The sequence below is a fragment of the Phocoena sinus genome, chromosome 7 (genome assembly GCF_008692025.1).
Source record: "Phocoena sinus isolate mPhoSin1 chromosome 7, mPhoSin1.pri, whole genome shotgun sequence".
NCBI classification, from domain to species: Eukaryota; Metazoa; Chordata; class Mammalia; order Artiodactyla; family Phocoenidae; genus Phocoena; species Phocoena sinus.
In genome coordinates this window covers 54,968,991-54,992,048 of record NC_045769.1, presented here as the reverse complement: position 1 = coordinate 54,992,048, position 23,058 = coordinate 54,968,991, and the positions used below count along the sequence as shown (strand labels likewise).

Genomic DNA, 23,058 nt, shown 5'->3' with positions numbered 1-23,058 from the left:
TATAGGTCATCAACTAAAATCACTCCCTAGGCTGAAGTGGATACATAGAGCTTTAGACAGACCCTCTCTGCCCAATGTACTGACCTCAAAATATTATCCAGACATCCTGAATGTGGGTGATTTGTCTTGCTTCTTAGCCAGTTTCTGTCGGGTCCAATCTTGAACTACATACCAAATTCTGTCCACGGCTTCTGTTTCTGCTTAGATTTTCTGCCTCAGTTGCTAACACTTTGCCCTGACTTCTACTCCTCCCTCCTCCTTGGTAACCAAATTGTGACCTCAGGCTTGCCTGCTTTTTAGCTTTATTCTTCCCATGTCAACTCTAAGATTATAATTAGCAACTAACTTTGAAAAAGAAGAGGAAGAAAATAGGGGAAAAGAGGTTCTCTGTGAGGGGTCCAGCTAACCCAAGTCTCAGAGGTGAGAAAGTCTGTGGTACGCATGGGAGTGATAAGCAGACCAAGGAAGCTTAGATTCACGGAGACGTACAGGCTTGGGGGCAGGCAAAGGGCAGGTCACGGGGAGCTTTAAAAGTCACAAGAGTCTATTTTATTTTGTATCCAAAGGGCATTTTAGGAGATGCTTGAGAAAAAACTGGCCTAGTCTCAGCTTGTCCAAAGGTAACTATGATGATGTCATAAATGATTAACTGCAAAACAGAAAGACGGGAGGCCCAGATGCCAGTTAGGCGTGTGGCAGGATAATTTATTGTGTTCTTCCTATATTGTCCTATCTGCCCTGTTTCAAGAAGAAAGTCAATTATTTTCTATGCCCCTCTTGCCTTAGTGAAGTTTATATTAAGACCAAAAGCAGAACTTATCTGCAAGTCATTTTCCCTCCTGCCTTTTGTAAAAAGACTAAGTCCAATAAAGACATTATGAGAGATGTGGTAAACGACAAGGAGATAAAGGTGAGGGCCATATGAAGACAGGGAGATCTGGCTGGCACCGGAGAGAAGCCTGGATGTGAGGTGAGGCGTGTGGAAGAGATGCAGGGTCCTCTCAGGGCAGTGCCATGAAGACATGCACGGCTTCCCTGAGGACGGCTGTGTATTCCCTCCAGGGAGACTGGAAGTCAGACCAGCCTGGCACCTCAAACAGGCACAGAAGCAGCAGAGCCACTGAAACTGTGGCCTCCATACAGGCTGAGACAATGATTGCCTCAGAGGGAAGCCAAGTGAATTGATGACCACAGTGGCTTCCCCAGTGCTGTGGTGCTATATGGACCCAGGAACATTCACAGAACCCTGGAAAGGGGCTCCAACAATGACAGATTGAATGTGTCGCCAGTCATATGATGGGAGCTCAGAATCAGGCTTAAGTCGACTAAAAAGCAGTTTTTAAACAAGCCAGCAATATTTCATACAAATATTATAGTTTGTAGGCTCAGATTCATAGTACTACACAATGTAATTGTAGTGGACCTAGTGAAAGATTCTGAGAAACTAAAGTAGTAGGCCTGGGATGAGAAGGCAAGAAGGAGATAGAGGTAAGAATTGACTAAATTTGAGAGATGATCTGAAGTGAGGGGAGAGGAAGAATAATGTGACTTTGAGGTCTCTAATCTGGGTGACTGAAGGGCTGCAGTTTCTTTAGCCAAGAAAGAAAAATGGGGGAAGGTTTGGAGGAGAAAATAATAATTTTAGTTGAGTTAAAGTGCTGGTAAGAAATCTATAAGTCAATCTTCCACAGGAACTTCTAAAAAGAAGACTGGAGTTGACAAGAGATGTAAGAGTTGGAGATCTTTAGGTCTAGAAATCATTAAGATAAAACCTATATTATCACTGTGGGATTGGATAACTCCACATGAGCAAAGTATGAAATGAGAAGAGAAAAGAGCCAAAGGTTAAGCATTTCATGTAAAGGGAGATTGGAGGAAGAGATGACATTGAAAGAGATTTAGAAGGAGCCAGGAACCATCAGACAGATGGGAGAACCAGAGAAGGTGGTGTCTCAGAGGCCAAGTGCACAGAGAGCTTCAAGTCATCTGTTACTTGAGAAAGAGCAGCTTCTCCTAATGCAGGTAAAGGATTAGTGGGTGGGGAGGCCAGGGAGGCAGAAAATGAAGTAGTTGTATTCATTTCCTAGGGTTCTTGTAAGAAAGTACAGTTGACCCTTGAACAACATGGGTTTGAACTGCAAGGGTGCACTTAAACACAGGTTTTTTTTTTAATACATATACTACGATGTTTATGATTTGTGGTTGGTTGACTCTGTGGATGGGGAAACCATGGATATGGAAGGCTGACTATGAGACTTGAGCATCCACAGATTCTGGTATCTGTGGGGGTCTTGGAAGAACCAATGCCCCAAGGATACTGAGGGACATCTGTACAACAAAGTCAGTGGCCTGAACAAGAGAAATTTATCCTCTCACAGTCCTCTGATTTAGATTTTAGAAGTCTAAAATCAAGGTATCAACAGTGTTGGTTCTTTCTTGGGGCTGTGAGGATATAACCTGTTCCAAGCACCTCTCTTGGCCTTGTAGATGGCTGTCTTCTCCCTTTGTCTCTTCACATCATCTTCCCTCTATGGGTGTCTGCCTCTGTGTTCAAATTTCCTCTTTTTATAAGTCATACTGAATTAGGGTACACTCTGATGACCCCATCTTAACTAATTACATCTGCAATAACACTATTTCCAAATAAGATCACATTCTGAGACACTGGGGGTTAGGACTTTAACATATAAATGTTGGTAGACACAATTCAACCTCAGTCATGAAAAAGGTAGAATAGTGTCTTAAGGGTTGAGAAGCAATGTTTATGTTTTCTATTTTATGAGAGACTAAATGAGGTATTAAGAATGAAGAGAGAGGGGCTTCCCTGGTGGCGCAGTGGTTAAGAATCGCCTACCAATGCAGGGGACACGGGTTTGATCCCTGGTCTGGGAAGATCCCACATGCTGCGGAGCAGCTAAGTCCGTGTGCTACAACTACTGAGCCTGTGCTCTAGAGCCCGCGAGCCACAACTACTGAGCCCACGTGCCACAACTACTGAAGCCCACTCACCTAGAGCCCATGGTCCACAAGAGAAGCCACCGCAATGAGAAGCCCGTGCACCACAACGAAAAGTAGCCCCCGCTCACCACAACTAGAGAAAGCCCGCGTGCAGCAATGAAGATCCAATGCAGCCAAAAATAAATAAATACATAACTAACTAAATAAATAAATTTATTAAAAAAATAATGAAGAGAGATACAAAATGAAGAGATGGAAAAGGCAGGACTTAGAAGAATGGATGAAGGCTTAAATTTGGAAGAGAGGGGAATGGGAAACACACTGGGAGAAGAAAAGTGAAAAAGAGACAAAAAAGGACAGAGAAGAAAAGAGTCAAGTGATTTCGCTTTGAATGACTAAGTGACTGTTAGGTTAAAGCCTGGTTGAGAATTTTAAAAGAGCCTGAAAGTTTTGTACTGGTTGTTATGGGAACAAAATAGGGAATTAATGGCTGATAAAGAAAAGAATTTGTAAGGCTAATTGATAATAGATCATTTGCTTTTTAAATAGATCTAATCAGAAAAAGTGTGCTAATTGTTTCATCTTCTTTGGGAAGTAGGAAGAAACAGAGACAATGGGTGATTGAGTTTACTCACAAATAGCCTTGGTCCATGCTGAATCGTACAAGGAGGAAAACCAGGAAAAGGTGAAAGGAAAGGGGGGTGGGATAAGAGCACTTTTGGGTAATACCATGGAAACAAGTGTGGCCACAGGAGTGGGAAACTGAAGTAAAGGCCTTTGGAGTAATGAATGTCACAGAAATCTAAGGCCACTGCACTGAATGCCACCAAATGGACGCTAAAGAGTAGCACAGGAAGGTTGTAGGGATTTAAGGTGTGACTGTATTGAGACATAAGAAAATGTCTTTTTAGGTGTCCACCTCAAAGACTCAACTTCACTATTATTATTATTATAGTAATATTACCTTGAGTTGTGATAGCAACTATAAGAAGCCATGCTTTGTGGGAATTTTTATTTAAGGGCTGACAAATGACAAGAAGGAGGAGAAGCAGGAAAAGGAAGAGGAGGAGGAGGAAAAAGAAAAGGAAAGTATATATGAAGAATTTTTATAAAAGTCATAACTAAAAAGAGAAAAATTTTCTAAGCATTTAAACTTAACGAGCTGGTGAAGGTTTCATAAGCAGGTGACAGCAGGTAGATTTTCTGAACTCATCCCCTTCTTAGACGGGCATAAACATTCTGAGAGACTCTCTCAATTAAATTTCTCTTGGAAATGAAAGCATATGGTTCACTAAGCTTTAAATTAACCCATAAGTTAAGGCGGAAGTAGGGTTACCAAGTGAGAAATCCCATCATTTCATAGATTCTTCCCAATGCTTGCAGGCAAATTCAATACTATTTAGACATGTTTTGCCTGCTAGTAATAAAATTGTTTATAATTTATGTTCTGTGAAAAATGACATCTGCTTTTAATTGGGAAGTTCATTAAAAAATCAGACAAGTAAATTAATTATTTGTTAAAATGAAGACAGAGGATTTGAAATGCACTAATGCAGATGTCTCTACTGTTTAGAGACTCAGTTAATTTCTGCCTTGAGACATTTCAGATTCAGACCTCATTTTATTTTTTAAATTGGATGAAACATTATAAAAGTAACAAACTCTGCTTCATTTTGTAGATTTTCCTTATAATCATCAGAGATGCTGTGAGCTGATTTACTGAAGCAATATGTTTTAAAGTGGTTTTGCCATTTTTTCGCATACCTTCAGTGAAGGAATTTGGGGATGTAATGGAAGTTCAAATATCAGAATAGTCAGCTTCTTTATACAGGTTAATACATACTGAAATGAAAAGAAAATCACTCAACAATGATTGTGAAATACTTTGAAAATATTTGGACAACCTGGGAACTATAATTATACAAACTCTAGATATTGCTACACACTTCCTGAACCACCCAAGAGACCTACAAGTAGCTCCTTTTGTACTAAATAGTTCATGTAAGTGCTATTCCTGTGGAAATATTTCTATTTCAAAAAAAGGAACAACTGAACAATTTAAACACTTGTCTTTTGATCTTCAATTACCTGAGTAATAAATACAAGCAACAAAAATAAATCAAGTTCTAAGCTCAGACAATCATGTCTACACCTTAAGAGACTCAAAGATTTATTTAGACTTAAACCTTCCAAGTTCTTACAATGACCCAATATTTCAACTCCATCACTTAAACTCTCTTTCATTCTTCTGCAGTTCTTTCCTCCATAACCTTTGCTACCCAAAGGGTGATCCAGAGACCAACAGTATCAATGTTACATTGGAGTTTGTTAGAAATGCAGATACTCAAGCCCCACCCCAGACCTGAATCAGAATCTGCATTTTAAGGTCCCTGGGTAATTCATGAGTACACTATAATTTGAGAAGATCTGGTCTACAATACACTGAAAGAATGGCTTTTTACAATCAGATAGATGAATAAGAGAAAAATGATTATGGAAGGGGAAATTTGCAGATGGTATGATCTTATACATAGGGAATCCTTAAAAAACTATCAGAGCTAATAAATTAATTCAGCAGAGTTTCAGGACACACGATCGATGCACAAAAGTCAGTTGTACCTCTATAGACTAGAAATGAATAATCTGAAAAGGAAATTAAGAAAAAACAATTTCGTTTACAATAGCACCAAAAAGAAGAAAATACTTTAGAATAAATTTAATCAAGGGGGTTCAAGACCCATACACTGAAAATTATAAAACATTGTTGAAAAAAATAAAGAAGACCTAAATAACTGGAAAGACATCCTGTGATCATGGATCAGGAAACCTAATATTGTTAAGAAGGCAATACTCCCAAAGTCATCTACAAATACAATGCAATTCCTATCAGAACTCAATGGCCTTTTTTTAAAGAAATGGCAAAGCTGATCCTAACATGTTGAACTGCAAGGGAATCCTGAATAGCCAAAACAATCTTGGAAAAGAACAAAGTTAGAGAGCTCACAGTTTCTGATTTTAAAACTTACTACAAAAACTACAGTAATCAAAACAGTGTGATACTGGCATAAGGACGGACATATAGCTCAATGGAATAGAAGTGAGAGTTCAGAAATAAACCTATACATCTGTGATCAATTAGTCTCAATAAGGGTGCCAAGACCATTCAATGGGGAAAGAATAGTCTCTTCAACAAATTGTGCTAGGATAACCAGATACCCATATGTGAAGAATGACCCTTACTTCATACCATACACAAAAATTAACTCAAAATGGAGCAGGGCTTCCCTGGTGGTGCAATGGTTAAGAATCCTCCTGCCAATGCAGGGGACATGGGTTCGAGCCCTGGTCCAGGAAGATCCCACATGCCACGGAGCAACTAGGCCCATGCACCACAATTACTGAGCCTGTGCTCTAGAACCACGAGCCACAACTGCTGAGCCCACATGCCGCAACTACTGAAGCCCGTGCACCTAGAGCCCATGCTCCACAACAAGAGAAGCCATCACAATGAGAAGCCCATGCACTGCAATGAAGAGTGGCCCCCGCTCGCCGCAACTAGAGAAAGCCCGCACACAGCAATGAAGACCCAACACAGCCATAAATAAATAAATAAAATTGATTTAAAAAAAAGTTAATTAAAAAAAAATGGAGCAAAACCTAAATGTAAGAGCTAAAGCCACAAAATTCTTAGAAGAACCACAGGAATAAATCTTCATGACCTTGGATTTAGCAATGGTTTCATAGCTTTGACATCAAAAGCAAAAGCAAGAAAATTTAAAATAAATAAATTGGACTTCATCAAAATTAAAAACTTGTGTTCATCAAAGGACACTACAGGCAAAGGGGCTGAATAGACATTTCTTCAAAAAATATATTCAAATGGCCATGAAAAGATCTTCAACATCACAAGTTATTAGCTATTACGGAACAGCAAATAAAATACTACAACTGATAGTACTTCACACACACTAGCATGGCTAGAAAAAAATTTTTTTTTAATATAAGAACAAACACAAAAAGTAAGTTTTGGCGAGGATGTGGAGAAATTGAAAGCATTGTACATTGCTGGTGGGAGCACGAAATGGTGCAGCTACTGTGAAAGACAGTATAGTGACTCCTCATTAAATTAAATGTAGAAATATCATATGACCCAGCAATTTCACTCCTAGGGATATACTCAAAAGAACTTAACACAGGTATTCAAACAAAAACTTCTATGTGAATGTTCATAGCAGCATTATTCACAATGGCCAAAAGGTGGAAGCAACCCAAATGGCCATCAACTGATGGGTGGATAAACAAAATGTAGTATATTTATACAGTGGAATATTATGCAGCAGTAAAAAGCAATAATGTACCAATACAGGCTACAACATGGATGAACCCTGAAAACATGCTAACTGAAAGAAATCACACACAAAAGGCCACTTGTATGATTCCATTTATGACATATCCAGAATAAGTAAATCCATGGAAAGTTGATTAATGATTGTCAGAGGCAGAGAGAGAGATGAATAAATTGACTGTTTAATGGGTATGGTGTCCCTTTTTAGGGTCATGGAAATGTTCTGGAACTACAACATTGTGAATTTACTAAATGTCACTAAAGTTAGATTTTATGTTATGTTTATTTTACCATCATTAAAAAAAAAAGCCTCTATTATGTTGTGCTTGTATGAGGCATTGTGCTAATTGTGTATTGCATGAGAATACAACTAATCCTCACAATGACTGCATGAATTAGGTACAATTATTACCTTCTTTCACAAAAGGGGGAACCTAGGCTCAGATATACAAGAAATTTGCCCAAGCATACATCAGAAGTAAGCAGAGATGCTAGGATTTAACTCTAGGTGCTGGGAGTGTATCATTCATTCCACTGCCATATTCTGAGATACTATGTATTGCTGCCTCAAATAATGTATGATATATCTACACAGTTTAATAACGTAATAATTAAGAAAACATATTTAAAATATGCATTTGAATGGAGAAATGCTTATGACATAATGCTAATTGGAAAAATTACACTGCAAAACAACACATACACAACTTTGTACATAAACACACACATACAGTATATACATACACACACAGGTTTGGAATACTCAATTTTTTGTATGTTTTATATTTCCTTCTCATTTTCATATACACCCATGCACTATGGGTGATTTTAATATTCTTTAGTTTTACGTATTTTCTAATTTTTCCAAAATGAGAATGTATTATGTAATCAGAAAAATCAAACAATAAACACATTTTTAAAGAGCCACATTCCTGTAGGGGTTCTGTTGATGATAATTATGCATTTAAATTATTCAAATAAGCTTGCAAGAGACTCTTCTACTTCCTTATCTCATAGTTATAAATATTTTGTAACTTTAAACTTGACTTTTTCCTCTGAATAAAGTTTGCTTGGGACCTAAGCATTGGTATTTTTGTAAGATCTCCAAATAATATTATTTAAAGGAACCTGAGGCTAAGGTCACAAATCCAATTTATGAAATCACTCAGCAACAACTGGAAAATATTTTCAATGACTTGGAAAATCGGATTAGATGATGAATCATGGAAGATTATTTTAATCTTTTAGCTGAGGAATGTGAATTCTACTATAGTAAAACATTGAAGATGATGTTTCTTTACACTATTTTCAGTTTGTTTCTCTGGCAGAACTTCAAAGATTATTTGTTAATCAAGGAGTTTACAAAAAATATATAGCCATCTATGAAAATTAAGGAGAATATGGACATAAATGAAATATATGGGAAAATCCTGTAAGTTAGTGTCTCTTAAACTTTTGTGTCCATACAAATCTTCTGAGAGAAATCTGTTAAAATGCAGATTCTGACCCAATAGGTTTGGTGGGTGGAGTCTGAGATTCTGCACTTCTAATGACTTCCAGATACTGCTGTCTGGGAGCCACAACTTGAATAAGTCTTTATGTCGCCTTTAAGCCTTTTAAATGGGCATTAATAACCTCCATCTCAAAAGATATCATGCCCCATCTAAAGTTACTCTCATTCAAACTTCAGCAGTTTTCTAAAAGATTATTCTGTCTTCAATATCACTTCTTCCCATTCTTATCATTCACATTTTTTCCAAGGTAATCTTCTAAAATGCAAATCACTTTAAGCTACTACTCCACTTAAATTGCACCTCACTGATCATCAGGTCTCAAACCCAAATGCTTACAGGGAACAGGCACCTAATGTAAATGAGTGAAGCAAAGGTGAATGAGGAACGGTGGGGACTGTGGCAAACCGAAGTACACATGCCTTTTCTCAAGGAAATAGCTATTGCTAGGCTCCAGCCAAGAGCTGCAATGTCTATAAGGAAAGATGAGCCTGACAATGCCAGGTCTTCCATTTTTTAGAAGGAACAGGAAATCTGGATTCCATTTTGATGAAAATATCAATATCTTAAGATTGGCAGTGAATTTTTTTTAATCCTGATTCCCCAAACAAACTACATAAAATCTCTGGGCATGAGATCCAGATGTCAGTATTTTTTCAAAGCCCCTGTGCGATTCTTGTGTGTACCAACTGTAAAGGGCCTGAACTGAAGCAAGAGTTGACACTACAGAAGTGTGGGGATTTATAGTCCACCATGGTGGTATGAAAATTACTTTAAACTGAAAACAGCTAAACAATTAGCAGCCACAGAAAGAAATACTACCTACACTTAAGTGGAGCCTCCTGAAAATACAGTTGCCATTGACCTCTTCCCAGGGAGTTTCCTGATTTAAAGAAGATTGATACTTGGCATCAGGAAGTAGAAATTCAACTGCCATATACCTTCCCACTGGGAAACCTCCAGCCAGGAAGAAGACAGACTGCTCATTCCTTTATCATCAAGAAGCCCAATAAAACCTTCCATACTCTCCCACTGAAGCCCTAAAAACTTTTCTTTTGTTAAATTGATCTTTGTAAGACTTTACTTTGGGCTATTCCATGAGTCGTCCATTACTGGGACTGCCCACGTATACTGTGTGAAAATAAACCTTGTCTTTACTCCTGTTAACCTGTCTATTGCCAGTTAATTTGCAGGGCCCCAGTCACTGGAACCAAATTGGAAGAGGAAAAGTTTTCCTCGCAACGGAAGTAAAGGTTGGCTCCTGAAGGCAGTTCTTCGATAGACATTATTTCTGATGTGCAGAAGAAGGAATGATTATGTCTCCTCAAAGGAGATAATAAGGAAGCATTTGTTAACATATTTGAATATACCCTACAACCAACTCTGAACTCCAAACTTTTTTTTTTTTTTTTTTGCCATACGCAGGCCTCTCACTGTTGTGGCCTCTCCCGTTGCGGAGCACAGGCTCCGGACGCGCAGGCCCAGCGGCCATGGTTCACGGGCCCAGCTGCTCCGCGGCATGTGGGATCCTCCCGGACCGGGGCACGAACCCGTGTCCCCTGCATCGGCAGGCAGACTCTCAACCACTGCGCCACCAGGGAAGCCCTGAACTGCAGATTTTGAATTCAAGCCTTGGAGCATCAAATTGATACAGGATAAAATCTAAGAGTATTTAAGGTTCTTAACTGAAGGGCCGCTTATAATCAGCCATGTCTGTTATTTCTTTAACTGTTACGTATGTAAGAGGAAAATATTTTTCCACATTCAGTAAAGAAAGTATAATTTAATACAAAATTACTCATATTTAAAGGCTGTATTAAAAAATCTTTTAGTTCAGTCCTTTCAACACATTCTGAATAAGGTATCACAATTATTAAGAGATATAAAAGTTGCCATATTTCTTATTTCAATGCATTCCAGTAAGAAATGAGAGAGGAATTTTCAAAGATTATTTAGAAATAATTTACTGGTAGACTAACAAGCAAGACAGAACAGCTTGCTACCATTTGACTTAGCTTACCGTCTCTATGTTACCAGATTATTTATATGTGTCTCACTAATGAATCCCCAGCTTGAGGCCTTATTTCTACTTTAAAACTTCTTTGAAAGAAACAATCCCCCTTCCTCTCCTCATACCCACACTCAAAAAAAAAAAAAAGTGTAATATGCTGCTTCCTGTTTAAGGAGATCTAAAATTGGATTCTTCCTCCAGGAACAAGGAATGATATTGTTGAAAAACCACAGACAAAAACTATTTGAATGTTTACACCATGGATGGGAAAGGAAACATTTTTGGATGCACTACTAAAATGTGGGCACCTTCACAAATATTTTCTAATTGAATTATTCATGACTCCTCTTTACAGGTCAGGAAGGTGAGGCTGAGAGAGGTCAAGTATTGCAAAGGGAGCGACAGCAGGAATTCAAACCTGTTTTTTCTTATGTAGATATAACCCGAGATAGTATTGCAATCTTTATTTTTAGAAAACTTGCTAATCCAGGTAGGAAGAGGTTAGTAAAGATGGTGAAGGAAAATGTTTGAAGCAAGGTTTCTAGGTCCTTTCAAAAATCCTAACATTGTAAATAGGACCAGCATCATGGGCAAGTGATCTGTAGCATCACAGCGACATTTGTTTAGAAGTCCACATGCTTGGTTTAAGGTTCTGCTGTTGCTGTATTGAAATCTCAATATCTTTTAAAGAAAGGCCTCCATGTTTCCATTTTAAACTGGGTCTCACAAGTTACGTAGCTTGTCCTTCCTGCAAGGGCCAACAAAGTGACGGTAAAGTTTATAGATAAGAGAACCTTCCTTGAGGAGACAACAGGTGGTTAGCTCTCAGTGTCAGGGCCACATGACTTTCTGGAGCAGAATAAGGTCGATGCCTTAGACAGGAGATATGCTAGGGGATAACTTTCTGGGTGTGTTGCTTTCTTTCCCCATCTGCCTGGTCACTGTTTGTCAATGTATCTTTTCAGGAAAGAAAATAGGAGCCCCAACCCAGTACCAGCCAGAGGAGAGAAACAACATTAGGATAGCACTGGAATCTGACCAGGTGGACAGCTAATACATGAGAGGGAAGCAACCTGACCTGTTTCTCAGTGAGCCCTCTTCAACTCTCCATCAAGTGAGCTGGGAAGAGTATGGGAAATGGGTCTTGGAACAAAGCAGTGTCCAGACTCCAATCAGTGGGAGGTTCTCCAAGGGGTCCCCCTCCTTTGTGTGTATCTGGGGTAGAGGGGCAAACCAGAAATGGTGGAGCCCTAATTCTAACAACAGAAGCACTCAGGGGCATCTCCCCGCACCTTGACCCCAATTCATCCAGAAAAGGACAAGTTAGAGACCTGGCTTTCACACCTCCCATGCCTTACCAAGTGAAGTTGCTGGTATCCAAGGGAATATTAACTCACAGGGAAAAATAACATCTGATGAGCACAAGCAACACACCGAAATAGCTAAATCAGAGGACACAGAATTAATGCACTGGACAGACCAACAATGTAATATACGAATAAAGCACACCTTAGGATATAAAGAAGGATGTTAGACAGATGAAGCAGGAAAAAAGTTATGAGGAAGAATCAGTGTGAGGAATGGGGTATGAAAAACGTAATAGCTGAAGTGAGGAACTCAGCAGAAGGGCTAAATAGAAGAGTCAGTGGACTAGAAGCCCAGGTATTATAAGGGATAAAGAAATGGGAGGCTGTTAACATTATGAAGGATAGAAGTAAGACATCAATATCTACGTAATAGGACTTTCCAAAGTTATGCTGCATCTAGGAATTACCATAGTGAAGATCACAAACGACTACTTAAGAGCACAAACAGCTACTAGATGCAACCAGTGTTGTGGGAAGAAACACAATGAAACCTATGCCTTAATATCATCTATGCAACTTGAAAACATGTAACTCTGTATATATTTTAAGAATGGGAATATGTCTAAAGACACATATTGAACCCATTAGAGTAGGTGCCTGTGAGAATGGGGATGTGAGGAAGATAGAGAATGAAGGGGGAAATAATAAAATAAGTCAAGAGAGTAGCTGACCCGGAGATCTAGGATGAATTAAAGAGTTTGTGTAACTCTATACTGAGGACTAAACATTTAAAAATAAATAAATAAAGATAATGGATGGCTAGGTAGGCAAAAGGAGGCTAAATCACTCTCTAAAAGTCACTAGAGAGTCACAGAAAGACACTAAAAGAATGTTTCTTTCTTCTGGAAAGAGGATTTAAAAAACACACATGAATCAAACAGCCTTTTTTAAATACCAGGCACTGTCCTAGGTGCTGGGAATACCAAGATGAGTAAGATACTATCTCCACATTTAAGAAATGTTGCTATTTTCCCAATCTAGTCCTATTATTTCAGCCATCTGTGAAAAGGTGTTTTTCACACTCACATTGCTTTAAATTTCACAAGCATAACAGTTATTATAATCTAAATCCTGTCTCTTTTATGAGACTGAAACTTAAAGGGAGTTTTAAGGTCACTTAGGCCCACCTTCTGTGGCCTCAGAATTCTCTTCTATTTTCCAACCTGCAAAGTTTACTTCCCTGTAATGACCATGCACTGTTATCATTTCTTCTCTAGGGAATGGCTGTGGATAAGTATGACCTCTGAGACAACTCCCGTTGGTCTCTTGTCTCTGGGTTGAACATTGCTAGGACCTTTAACTCTCATCACAGACAAATTGGTCTCATCATTGTTTTCTTATTCTACCTTATTTAGGAATGATCACCCTTGCCTAACCAACCACTCATACTCCATCCATCTGCTCAAACCCCACCCTTCTAGATCACCCCAGAACAGAATGTCACTCCCTCTTCTGCATTTATACTGATGGGGTCTCTTTCAACCCATGTGACTCAGGGACCCCTGCTGCCTTGAATAACCAGTTATCTTGACATTGGACTATCTAGTGTCCCAAATTGATGACAATTATCTTAAAAAACCTTTTCATCAATAAGTTATGTTTGAACTTTCATCTCTAAATAGATATTCAATATTTGATAATCTCTAAAGATGCTATTGAGATTAGGGGTTCCAAAGGCCAGCCCATAGTTGAAGGAAAATCTTATATCATACAGAATGCTTCGTGGGAAGTAATAAAACATGAACTCCCAACAAAGCAAACATACAATTTTTTTTTTTTAGAAAATAAATTTATTTGCAAGGATGCTATAGATGCTATAGGAAAATAGGCTTCTCTGCCTCAGTTTCCAAAACCAATTCGGCCCCAAAACTACTTACTGAGTACATGGGGCAATACACAGCTTCTGTATGAGATCTGTAACTGGTTCCTGAGTGGCTCAGGACCCTGAAAGGAAGTAGTCATCTTGTCTGAAATATAATGGTGTTTATCAGGAATTCATACCCTTTTCAAACAATATTTGCTTGGGTATTCATAGGGCTTAGCTTATACATATAACCAAAATGTGTAACTCTGCTATATACATTTATCCATATAATGAAATATGCTGCAGTTAAAGGATATTAGTTTACACAGGAAAATATTTATGATAAAGTTGTAAATGAAATAAAGCATGACTCTAATGCTATGTTTCTAGGGTTGTGTATGGAAAGACTAAAAGGGAGTGCACAGAAATACTAATAATGGTTATCTTAATAATGATTATCTTTGGGTTGAAGAATTCACTTTTATTTTCCTTTTATTTTTCTTATAGTTATGAAATTTTCTATGATGTACTTTATACAATAAAATATGTATTATTAAATATATTTCTTAAACCACTTAGGTGTACAACAACATAGGAATAATGATGGAATGAATATCTATGTTTTTCTATTTATACACATCATCAGAGCTACAAAGGTAAACTGTAAACTATGATATAAGCTAGACTGCGGTTATACATTAACAAATATTCTACTCCAAACTGTCCTCAGGGCTGTGAGAAACCATAATAAATCCACAGTTACAGTAAATATAACCCCAAAGTATGTCCAAGTATGTCCATTTTTATTTATATGTTTTAAGGAAGCACCCATCCTATGCAATTCAGGTCATCTCTTGTGCTTAGCATTTAGGAATTTTTATAGACTTTTCACTGATAAAACTTGAGTATCACACGCACAGAATAAAATGCTATATGACTTCAGTGAAAAAAACCTAATTTCTCAAACAGATAAACCAAATGCTGAAAAATTTTAAAGAATTTAAAAAATCATCAGCCATAATAGTCTTTTGTAACCGAATCTTTATCAGTCAGGCAAATATTCAAACCATACACTTTGAGTACCTATGTATCCTGTAGTGTTCAAAGAGAAGCAAAAACCAGCAAATGAAAACATCATGATCCCTATGAGGAGATTTCGGTCTAGATAAACGCAACCTGCTGCCTCCCCTTCCCCCACCCCTCCAAATCCCATCCTCCCAAACATGTAAATATGTATTTGCTTTGTATTCCTTATGTTCAACCGTTGTCTATTAGTGTTGGCCCACTGTTTTCCTGAGCTTCATGACCTAGCTGTACGTACAACTATCAATCACCCAAGATATTAACAACAGAAAGTTCTCTAAATCTTGAAACTGATTAAAGTATTCACTGTTCCCACTCAATCTACTAAAACTGGACTTTCATTTTTCTGCAGATAAAAACGGAGCACCTGTAAAGAACTTTGGAAAATATATATAGACCCCACATGTACAAATGAGTCAATTTCCAAATAACAAGACACAATGGTGAGAGGAGCACTGCTATGTGTCTGCTTTGCTCCCCCGGCTCTCAGCACTTTATGGTTCCATTTTGTGCGTCCACACACCTACAAGTTGTTGCCTGGTTGGTAGTTATTACTTTTTGCAAAACTAAGGAATGTGAAGCAAGTTAAGGAACTAGGGAAATATAAATGGGAACAGCAAGCAAACTATACAAAGAGAGTTTTTTAGTACTCCACTAAATTACCTACAGAAGTGTATTCAAGAGAAGTCCATGCAGTTTTCAATTATTTTTTTAATGTGTCTCTTACCTTTGCTTTTATTATCAGTTCCTCGTGTTTACGAATTAGCTCCTCATTGTCTGAAAGTGATGAACCTAGACTTTGTTCCTGTAAATCTCTTATGGTTTTCTGAAACCAACAAGTAACCTAGGTAAGAAGCAACACAGACAGGTCAAATTTCAAATGATTAGAATAAATGAGTAAAAATCCAGAAATCCTTCCCTAAGCTTTCAAAACTTAAGCTACTTCAATTTCTTTTTATATAAACTCACGTGTTAAGTTAATATAATCAGGTTTTTTTTCTTCATTTCAATCTCTACATGCTTAAGAGAAAAAACAAAATAATACCCCAAAACCATGAGAACAATATATCATTTCATTGGATTACATAGCATGAAGAAAATAATTCAAAATCTCCTAGCAAAGAAGAACCAAAATAGATTCCCAAATTTTGGGAATATAATTTCCCAAATTTATATTCCCCTATAAACCATGCATTATTTTAGAATATAAGATTATGAATCTGAGTGTAGTTACATAGACTCACATGAAGATATTGAATAGCATATGTAGAATTATGTTTCTACTATTAAGACAATGCAGGGCTTCCCTGGTGGCGCAGTGGTTGAGAGTCGCCTGCCGATGCAGGGGACACGGGTTTGTGCCCCAGTCCGGGAAGATCCCACATGCCGCGGAGCGGCTGGGCCCCTGAGCCATGGACGCTGAGCCTGCGTGTCCGGAGCCTGTGCTCCGCAACGGGAGAGGCCACAACAGTGAGAGGCCAGCGTACCGCAAAAAAAAAAAAGACAATGCAAAAATACTTATTTTGTTGCAACTGCTGAAAATCTGTATTCAGAAAATGACATGGAGAAGTTATTAAAATTCCATTGACATTATAAATGTCTAAGGGCATAACTCACATTCATTTAGACTTGATTTACAATATGTGCCTTACACAGTGTTAAAACAACAAATAACAAAAGACTTGAAAGAAGCTGTGCTTTTAAAAATGATGTAAGTTGACGTGAGACTGATAACATGTGGCCCCTGGATGCAGATTCCTTATCCCAATTAAAGGAAAGAGAATTGGAGTTTTACTCTCAAATCTTATACAGTATTATTCTCATGATCACATCATAGCTACTGATTTGTAAGAACCCCACTACATGCTAAACAGTTTGCTAGTTGATTTTGGGCATCATCTCTTTTTCTCTCAACAGCTCTATAACAAGTATGATATCGACACTGTAGAGATGAGGAGAGGTTAAGCAGCTTATCCAGGGCCACACAGTAAGTGGCAGAGCTGGGATCTGTCCCCATACCTACATTACTCCAAAGTCCATGCTCTTTCCACTGTGCCCTGCTACCCTCCTTGGGTAACTTAAAGTCTGTGGTCATCAGGGGAAATTACTTCACATCTGAAAAATGAATCCTGGCAGCCCACTCAAAGTGGTGGCACTGCCCAGGATATACACTAGGTCTTTCTTCAGCCTAGCTTGTCTTGCCTGCCACAGCCCCAGGATTTATCTGAATTCTTATAACATGGAGAGGCATGTGAAGCAGGTGGCCAAAGAGAAAGCTACGTTAGTCCTGAAGCTCCACACAGCAAACAAACATAACAGGGCTTCCCTGGAGGTGCAGTGGTTAAGAACCCGCCTGCCAATGCAGGGGACATGGGTTCGAACCCTAGTCTGGGAATATTCCACATGCCATGGAGCGACTAAGCCTGTGCACCACAACTACTGAGCCTGCGCTCTAGAGCCCGCGAGCCACAACTAATGAGCCCACATGCCGCAACTACTGAGCCCATGTGCCGCAACTACTGAACCCTGTGCAACTAGAGCCTGTGCTCCACAACAAGAGAAGCCACCGCGATGAGAAGCCCGCGCACCATAAAGAAGAGTAGCCCCCGCTCACCACAACTAAAGGAAGCCCGCGCGCAGCAACTAAGACCCAACACAGCCAAAAATAAACAAAATAAGATAAATAAATTTATTTTTAAAAAGACGGCAAACTTAATGGATAAATGTTATAAAAATAAACATACACCACAAACACACACACACACACGCACACTACATAGAAGTCAAGTTAGGGTTTACGGAGAATACACTCCTTTACCATTACAGGGCTGATATCACAAAGCTGATTATGAGATCAAATGTCTATACCAACACTTAGCATCTTCCAGCATGGAACAGGCAGTAAAATAGGCAGCAACGGGGTTTCTCCAGCTTTCTGCTAATTGGAAATCTTTGTTGACCAGCATTTTAGGCTACTGTCAGTGCAAAGAAAAGAATAACGGTGACCCTGTAGCAGCTTTCATGTGAAGTACGCCTCATTCTCTTCAGAACATTTGGTGATCTGTGCACTATACACATATTAGCCGGTCCCCATATCTCAAGTACGGTGTTTACTTGTTTACAATTATTTGAGGATGGTTTGTCTTTCTGGTATCCCAATTAGAACTAAATGATATGTATTATGTGCATATCAGAACCCCCAGAGAGTATTTTATCAAGAGCTATAAAATTTGTACATTAATTTATTAAATTTTTATTAAAATTTCTCACAAAAGAGGCAGTAGGCCCATATAAAAACACAACTAGAGGAATGATTTAAGGGTTTCATCAAAGAAAAATGGATCCTGAACATAACTAACTTTCAGAGATCCTTTATTTTATTAAGTACTGGGAGTGAGCTTTATTTATTTTTAGCTAAAGTGGTAGGAACTCAAAAATCTCAAGAATGCTTTAATAGGGAAAGTTAATATAGAATCTGAGTGAAGAAAACATGGATACAAACAGGTGTTCACTAATCTCTAAAAACAGGTGAGAAGTCTGAACCCTCAGATAATCTTATTAAATTCTGTGAGTCAAAGACTTGTTATCTAACATATGCCAGCAGTGATGAAAGCTGGGAAGGAGCAAGATGTTTTGATTTTTTAAAGGTATTTACTGACCTCATCCCCTAGATTTGGCAAATACTGTTTCAGCTCCCCCCAAAAGGATACTATTCCCTTGGGCATGGCAATACTAAATATTACCTACAAGAGAATGTAAGATCTTTGGTGGTATTCCATATATCCTGATCACATACTTGCCTGATAAAGCATACTGACTCTCTAGATCTACACATTTTTACTACCAAATGCACCCTGGGAAGAAACATAAAAACAGGTTGGCATAACACTCAGAAGAAAATGGTTCATCATCAGGGTGTTACATCTCATCATGAGGCAGTCACATACATGAGCAGCCTCTTAGATCAGATATACTTTGTGTGCTGGGAGATGTACGCAGAATAGACTCTCAGAGTCCATCTGATGTCAAAGCAAGACACCCTAAATAACCGACAGCATGTCAACCATAATGTAAATCAGTCATTGAATCCCGTGAGTAGCTATTGCAGACAGCTGCACAGATATTCCAAGAGCACTTTTTATAAGCGTTTAAATTATATCAGCTGCTGTTCGAAAGTCTCAGTGATAAGTACAGTAAATGATGCATCAGGACATTCTATTCTATAGAACATGGTCCCTGCAAAAGGATAAAAACATGAGCCAAGGGTTGGGGGCATGTAGAAAGAAAGGAAGAACAAAAAGCATTCAGAGTATGCACAGGAAATTGGTTCTGGGCAATGATGGATTAAAAGGTAAAACAAGAATATTTTTACTTTCTCTTCGCAGTTCCTACCTTTCAGATTGATCTAAGTGATATGTTTGTAGCCATCCCACCTGTCTGACATGACATTCTAAGTACTCAGTACTCAGAGGAGGTAGAACTAAGGTAGAGAAGGAGTGGGGTAGATCTTTTTTTGCGGAGAGGAGGTGGGGATTGGAGGGGAAACACTAGAGGTTGAAGGGAGCCAGAGAGAAAGGGAAGGGAAATCAACAAAGACGCAAAAAAGGAGCAATCAGGGATGTTCAATGAAAACCAAGAGCTGCCTTGGAAGTTAAAGAGAGATGCCAGGAAGACTCAGTCAAATGGTGTAGATCTGCTTTGTCCTATACTGTAGCTACTAACCACAAATGGCTACTGAGTACTTGGAATGTGACAAATCCAAACTGAGATGTGTTCTAAGTATAAAATAGCTGATTTCATAGACAGTATAAAAAATAATGAAAATATCTTGTTGATAGTTAATACTGATTAAACGTTGAAATACTATTTTAGATATGTTGGATTAAACAAAATATATTACTGCTTTTCTTTTTTTATGTGACTTTTTTCTCTTTAAACTTTTTTTCACTTTTTTAATGTGGCTACTAGAAATTTAAAATCACATTTATGGCTTGTATTATATATTTTATTGGATGATTCTGTAATACAAGGATATTCAGAATATCCTTATTTGTTAAATGTAGATCTAAGGACTGAGTATTAATTAAGGGTAATTTAAAATAGTGGAGTCAAGAGAATGGTGGGATGAGATTATGGTTGGTAAACATGAATAGACCACTGAGTGGTGGTGAGGAAGTAGAGCTAATGACTCTTTCAAAGAAGCTTATTGGATAAGGAAAGGGGGGATTGGTTGACAGCTTCAAGGAAAGCAGAGGTAACAGAGGGGTTCTTTCCAACTTTTTCATTTGACTAGATGAGACGTAAGCATTTTTTGTAGGTGCGGGGTACTGAAGATGCATTAAGGAAAGTTGAGGCAGGAATGTATACCAGAAAGAGTGGGAAGGTGGGAAGAAAGCACTACTGATCTTATCAGCTTTGGGCAAGAAAAGGCTAGTTTTTTCTTGTTGAATGATCCAGTCTCACCTGACCCCTACTGGGAGATAAGAATGAGGAAAGTGAGAGAAGTGAATAGGACCTTCCCAGAGCGGTGTCAGGTACTATCGGCAGGTCTCAGGTTACCTCACCCAATCCTTATACCTCCTATGATGGAGGCAGTTGCTTTTTCAACAGATAAGGAAACTGAGCCCCAGTCAGGGTAAGCAATTCATCTAAGGTCACACAACCAACAAGAGGAAAGTCCTACAGGTCAAGGCAGAAATGCCATAGTCAGAATTCATGCTTCCCTGTCTAGTGTTTTTTCTTCTCATCATATCCATCTGTAGAACCAAAGGATTCCAGGGAAGAGGAATGTTTCTTATTACACTATGTTCACGAATGTTCTTAAGATAAAACTAAAACGCAACACTATAGTTACAGAATCTAATTCTAACATGGAAGTAAGCCCTGTGAATAATCGCGGGGGCTCAGTGGACATACTGCGGTAGAGAGGAGAACGGATGTGTGGGCCAGGTCTGCCAGAAGGAGTGCCTTAGAGGAAGAGGCCGGCTGCAGGCAGAGGTGACAGCAAGGACAAACTGAGAATTCCAGTTCCCAAACAGCAGGTGCCAAAGACAGGACTAAAACACGGGGGACAAAAGCAATAGAAAAATGCTTTCTGACAACAAGGATAAACAACTCAGGTGGCAAGAAGGTGAACTTTTGCTGCAGCCCAAAGCTAGGCATCACACTGCCATAAACCATCACGGTCTCTTTATCTGCAATTTGTTCTACAATCCAAGATCAGATCTTATTTTTTGATCTTTGTTTAAAACTATGCTGGGGGAGGTGAACTAGCAATAAGTAATTCAAACATCTTAACAGAAATGCTTAAGGGAAGATGAAAATCTCTCCAAATCACTTTCATTTTCTTTTCCATGTGCAGAACAGTTTTTTTTGGTTTTGTTTTTTTTGCGGTACGCGGGCCTCTCACTGTTGTGGCCTCTCCTGTAGCGGAGCACAGGTTCCGGATGCGCAGGCTCAGCGACCATGGCTCACGGGCCCAGCTGCTCCGCGGCATGTGGGATTTTCCCGGACTGGGACACAAACCCGTGTCCCCTGCATCAGCAGGCGGACTCTCAACCACTGCGCCACCAGGGAAGCCCCAGAACAGTTTTTGACGAATAAACAGTTACTATTAGAGACAAAAAACTGATAAAGGAGGAAAAAGACATCAGTTATGTATCTTCTTTAACTCAAGATGTTTTGATAGTCTCTTTTCCAATTATCAAAGATGCATACATATACAAAGGTATTTTCAATTATAGTTGATGGCCTCAGGTGACAGTTCTAATGTCTACTTTGATTTTGAAGGCATGTTAGTATTATAACAACCATTTTAGCTCCCGTAAGATTTTGTTCTTTTTCTTTTTTACAGTAGGGAAACCAGTTGTCATTATTTTGTATTAGGAAACCTGGTCAAATGTGCTCTGTATTTAACTAGGCAATAACCAGACTTCAAATAACCATTAGCTCCATTAGGTGATAACACATATTAGGAGAAGAGGCATGGAAACGTGTCTCTGATGATTGTACTTGAGGGCTTGGGAGCAGAGAAAGAAAAAGAATTCCTGCCCAAAACGTGGCTTGGGATGTATTCTGGGACTGATCTAATTATTGGCTTGTTATTATTTGGACTTCATCTCAGAGACTCTAGGAGGACAAAGCACACAATCTTCTTTTGTGGAACTTGAAAGCCCTCCATGACTTATTGAAGTCAACTGGAAGGTATTAGTATCTCCTCAACACATGATCAGATCCCAGTATTCTCTACTGATGTGCAGTAGGAAAGCTAAAATATGTTGTTTGTCTTGAGGCAAAATTTTTGTTACTTTAACAGCTTCACAGATAATCTATCTCCCTGTCTGGAACCATAATTTTATGTATTTAATTATTCTACTTGTGCTAACATATTTGTCTTCTGATTATTTTGACTTGTCTTAACATATCATTTCTCTTCTCACATCTATATTTCAAGAAAAATGGCACTAAGGACTTCTTCCCTTCCCAAGACTGCCCTCAACTCTTGTTTGTGTTTAGGCAGCTTCTTAACCTCCAACTACTTAAACAGTCGAAACTATTTAGTCCAATGAATAAAATCAATACAGTAGTAGTCTCTGGACCTAAATTCTATTTCTAGCATTAACTCTGAGTCATTGGTAAGAATCTTACCAGCAGTGGAAGGAAGTCTTTTTATCAAGAAGGAAACAGAGACCCAGCCGAGTGTCCTGTTGATGTGCATCTCTGCCTAAGATACCTAAGGCATGGTTTTCCCAGTATAACTTAGGGTTCCACCCTAAATGATCTGGAGCCATTCACTGTGTGTGTGTGCGTGTGTGATAGAGAGAAAGAGAGAGGGAGAGAGAGGAACATACAGGGCTACTTGGGAGTGAGACCAAAGTCTGACATTTTCATATTATCATCCCAGATCCTAGGTCATGCAGCCTAAGGGAGTTCATACTGAAGCTTTGGCCTAAACACCCAGTTGTCAGAAAAAATGAGAG

The 23,058-nt window shown here is 38.7% G+C and overlaps 1 protein-coding gene across 1 annotated transcript in view; it reads right to left on the bottom strand.

The window, feature by feature from the left end:
• The window catches only part of CCDC141 (coiled-coil domain containing 141), a 204,396-nt gene that overhangs the window by 110,082 nt on the left and 71,256 nt on the right, over positions 1-23,058 (bottom strand). The window contains exon 6 of the mRNA XM_032637784.1: positions 15,807-15,923. Within this exon, the coding sequence (XP_032493675.1) occupies positions 15,807-15,923 (117 nt within the window). The remainder of the gene's footprint in view (positions 1-15,806; positions 15,924-23,058) is intronic.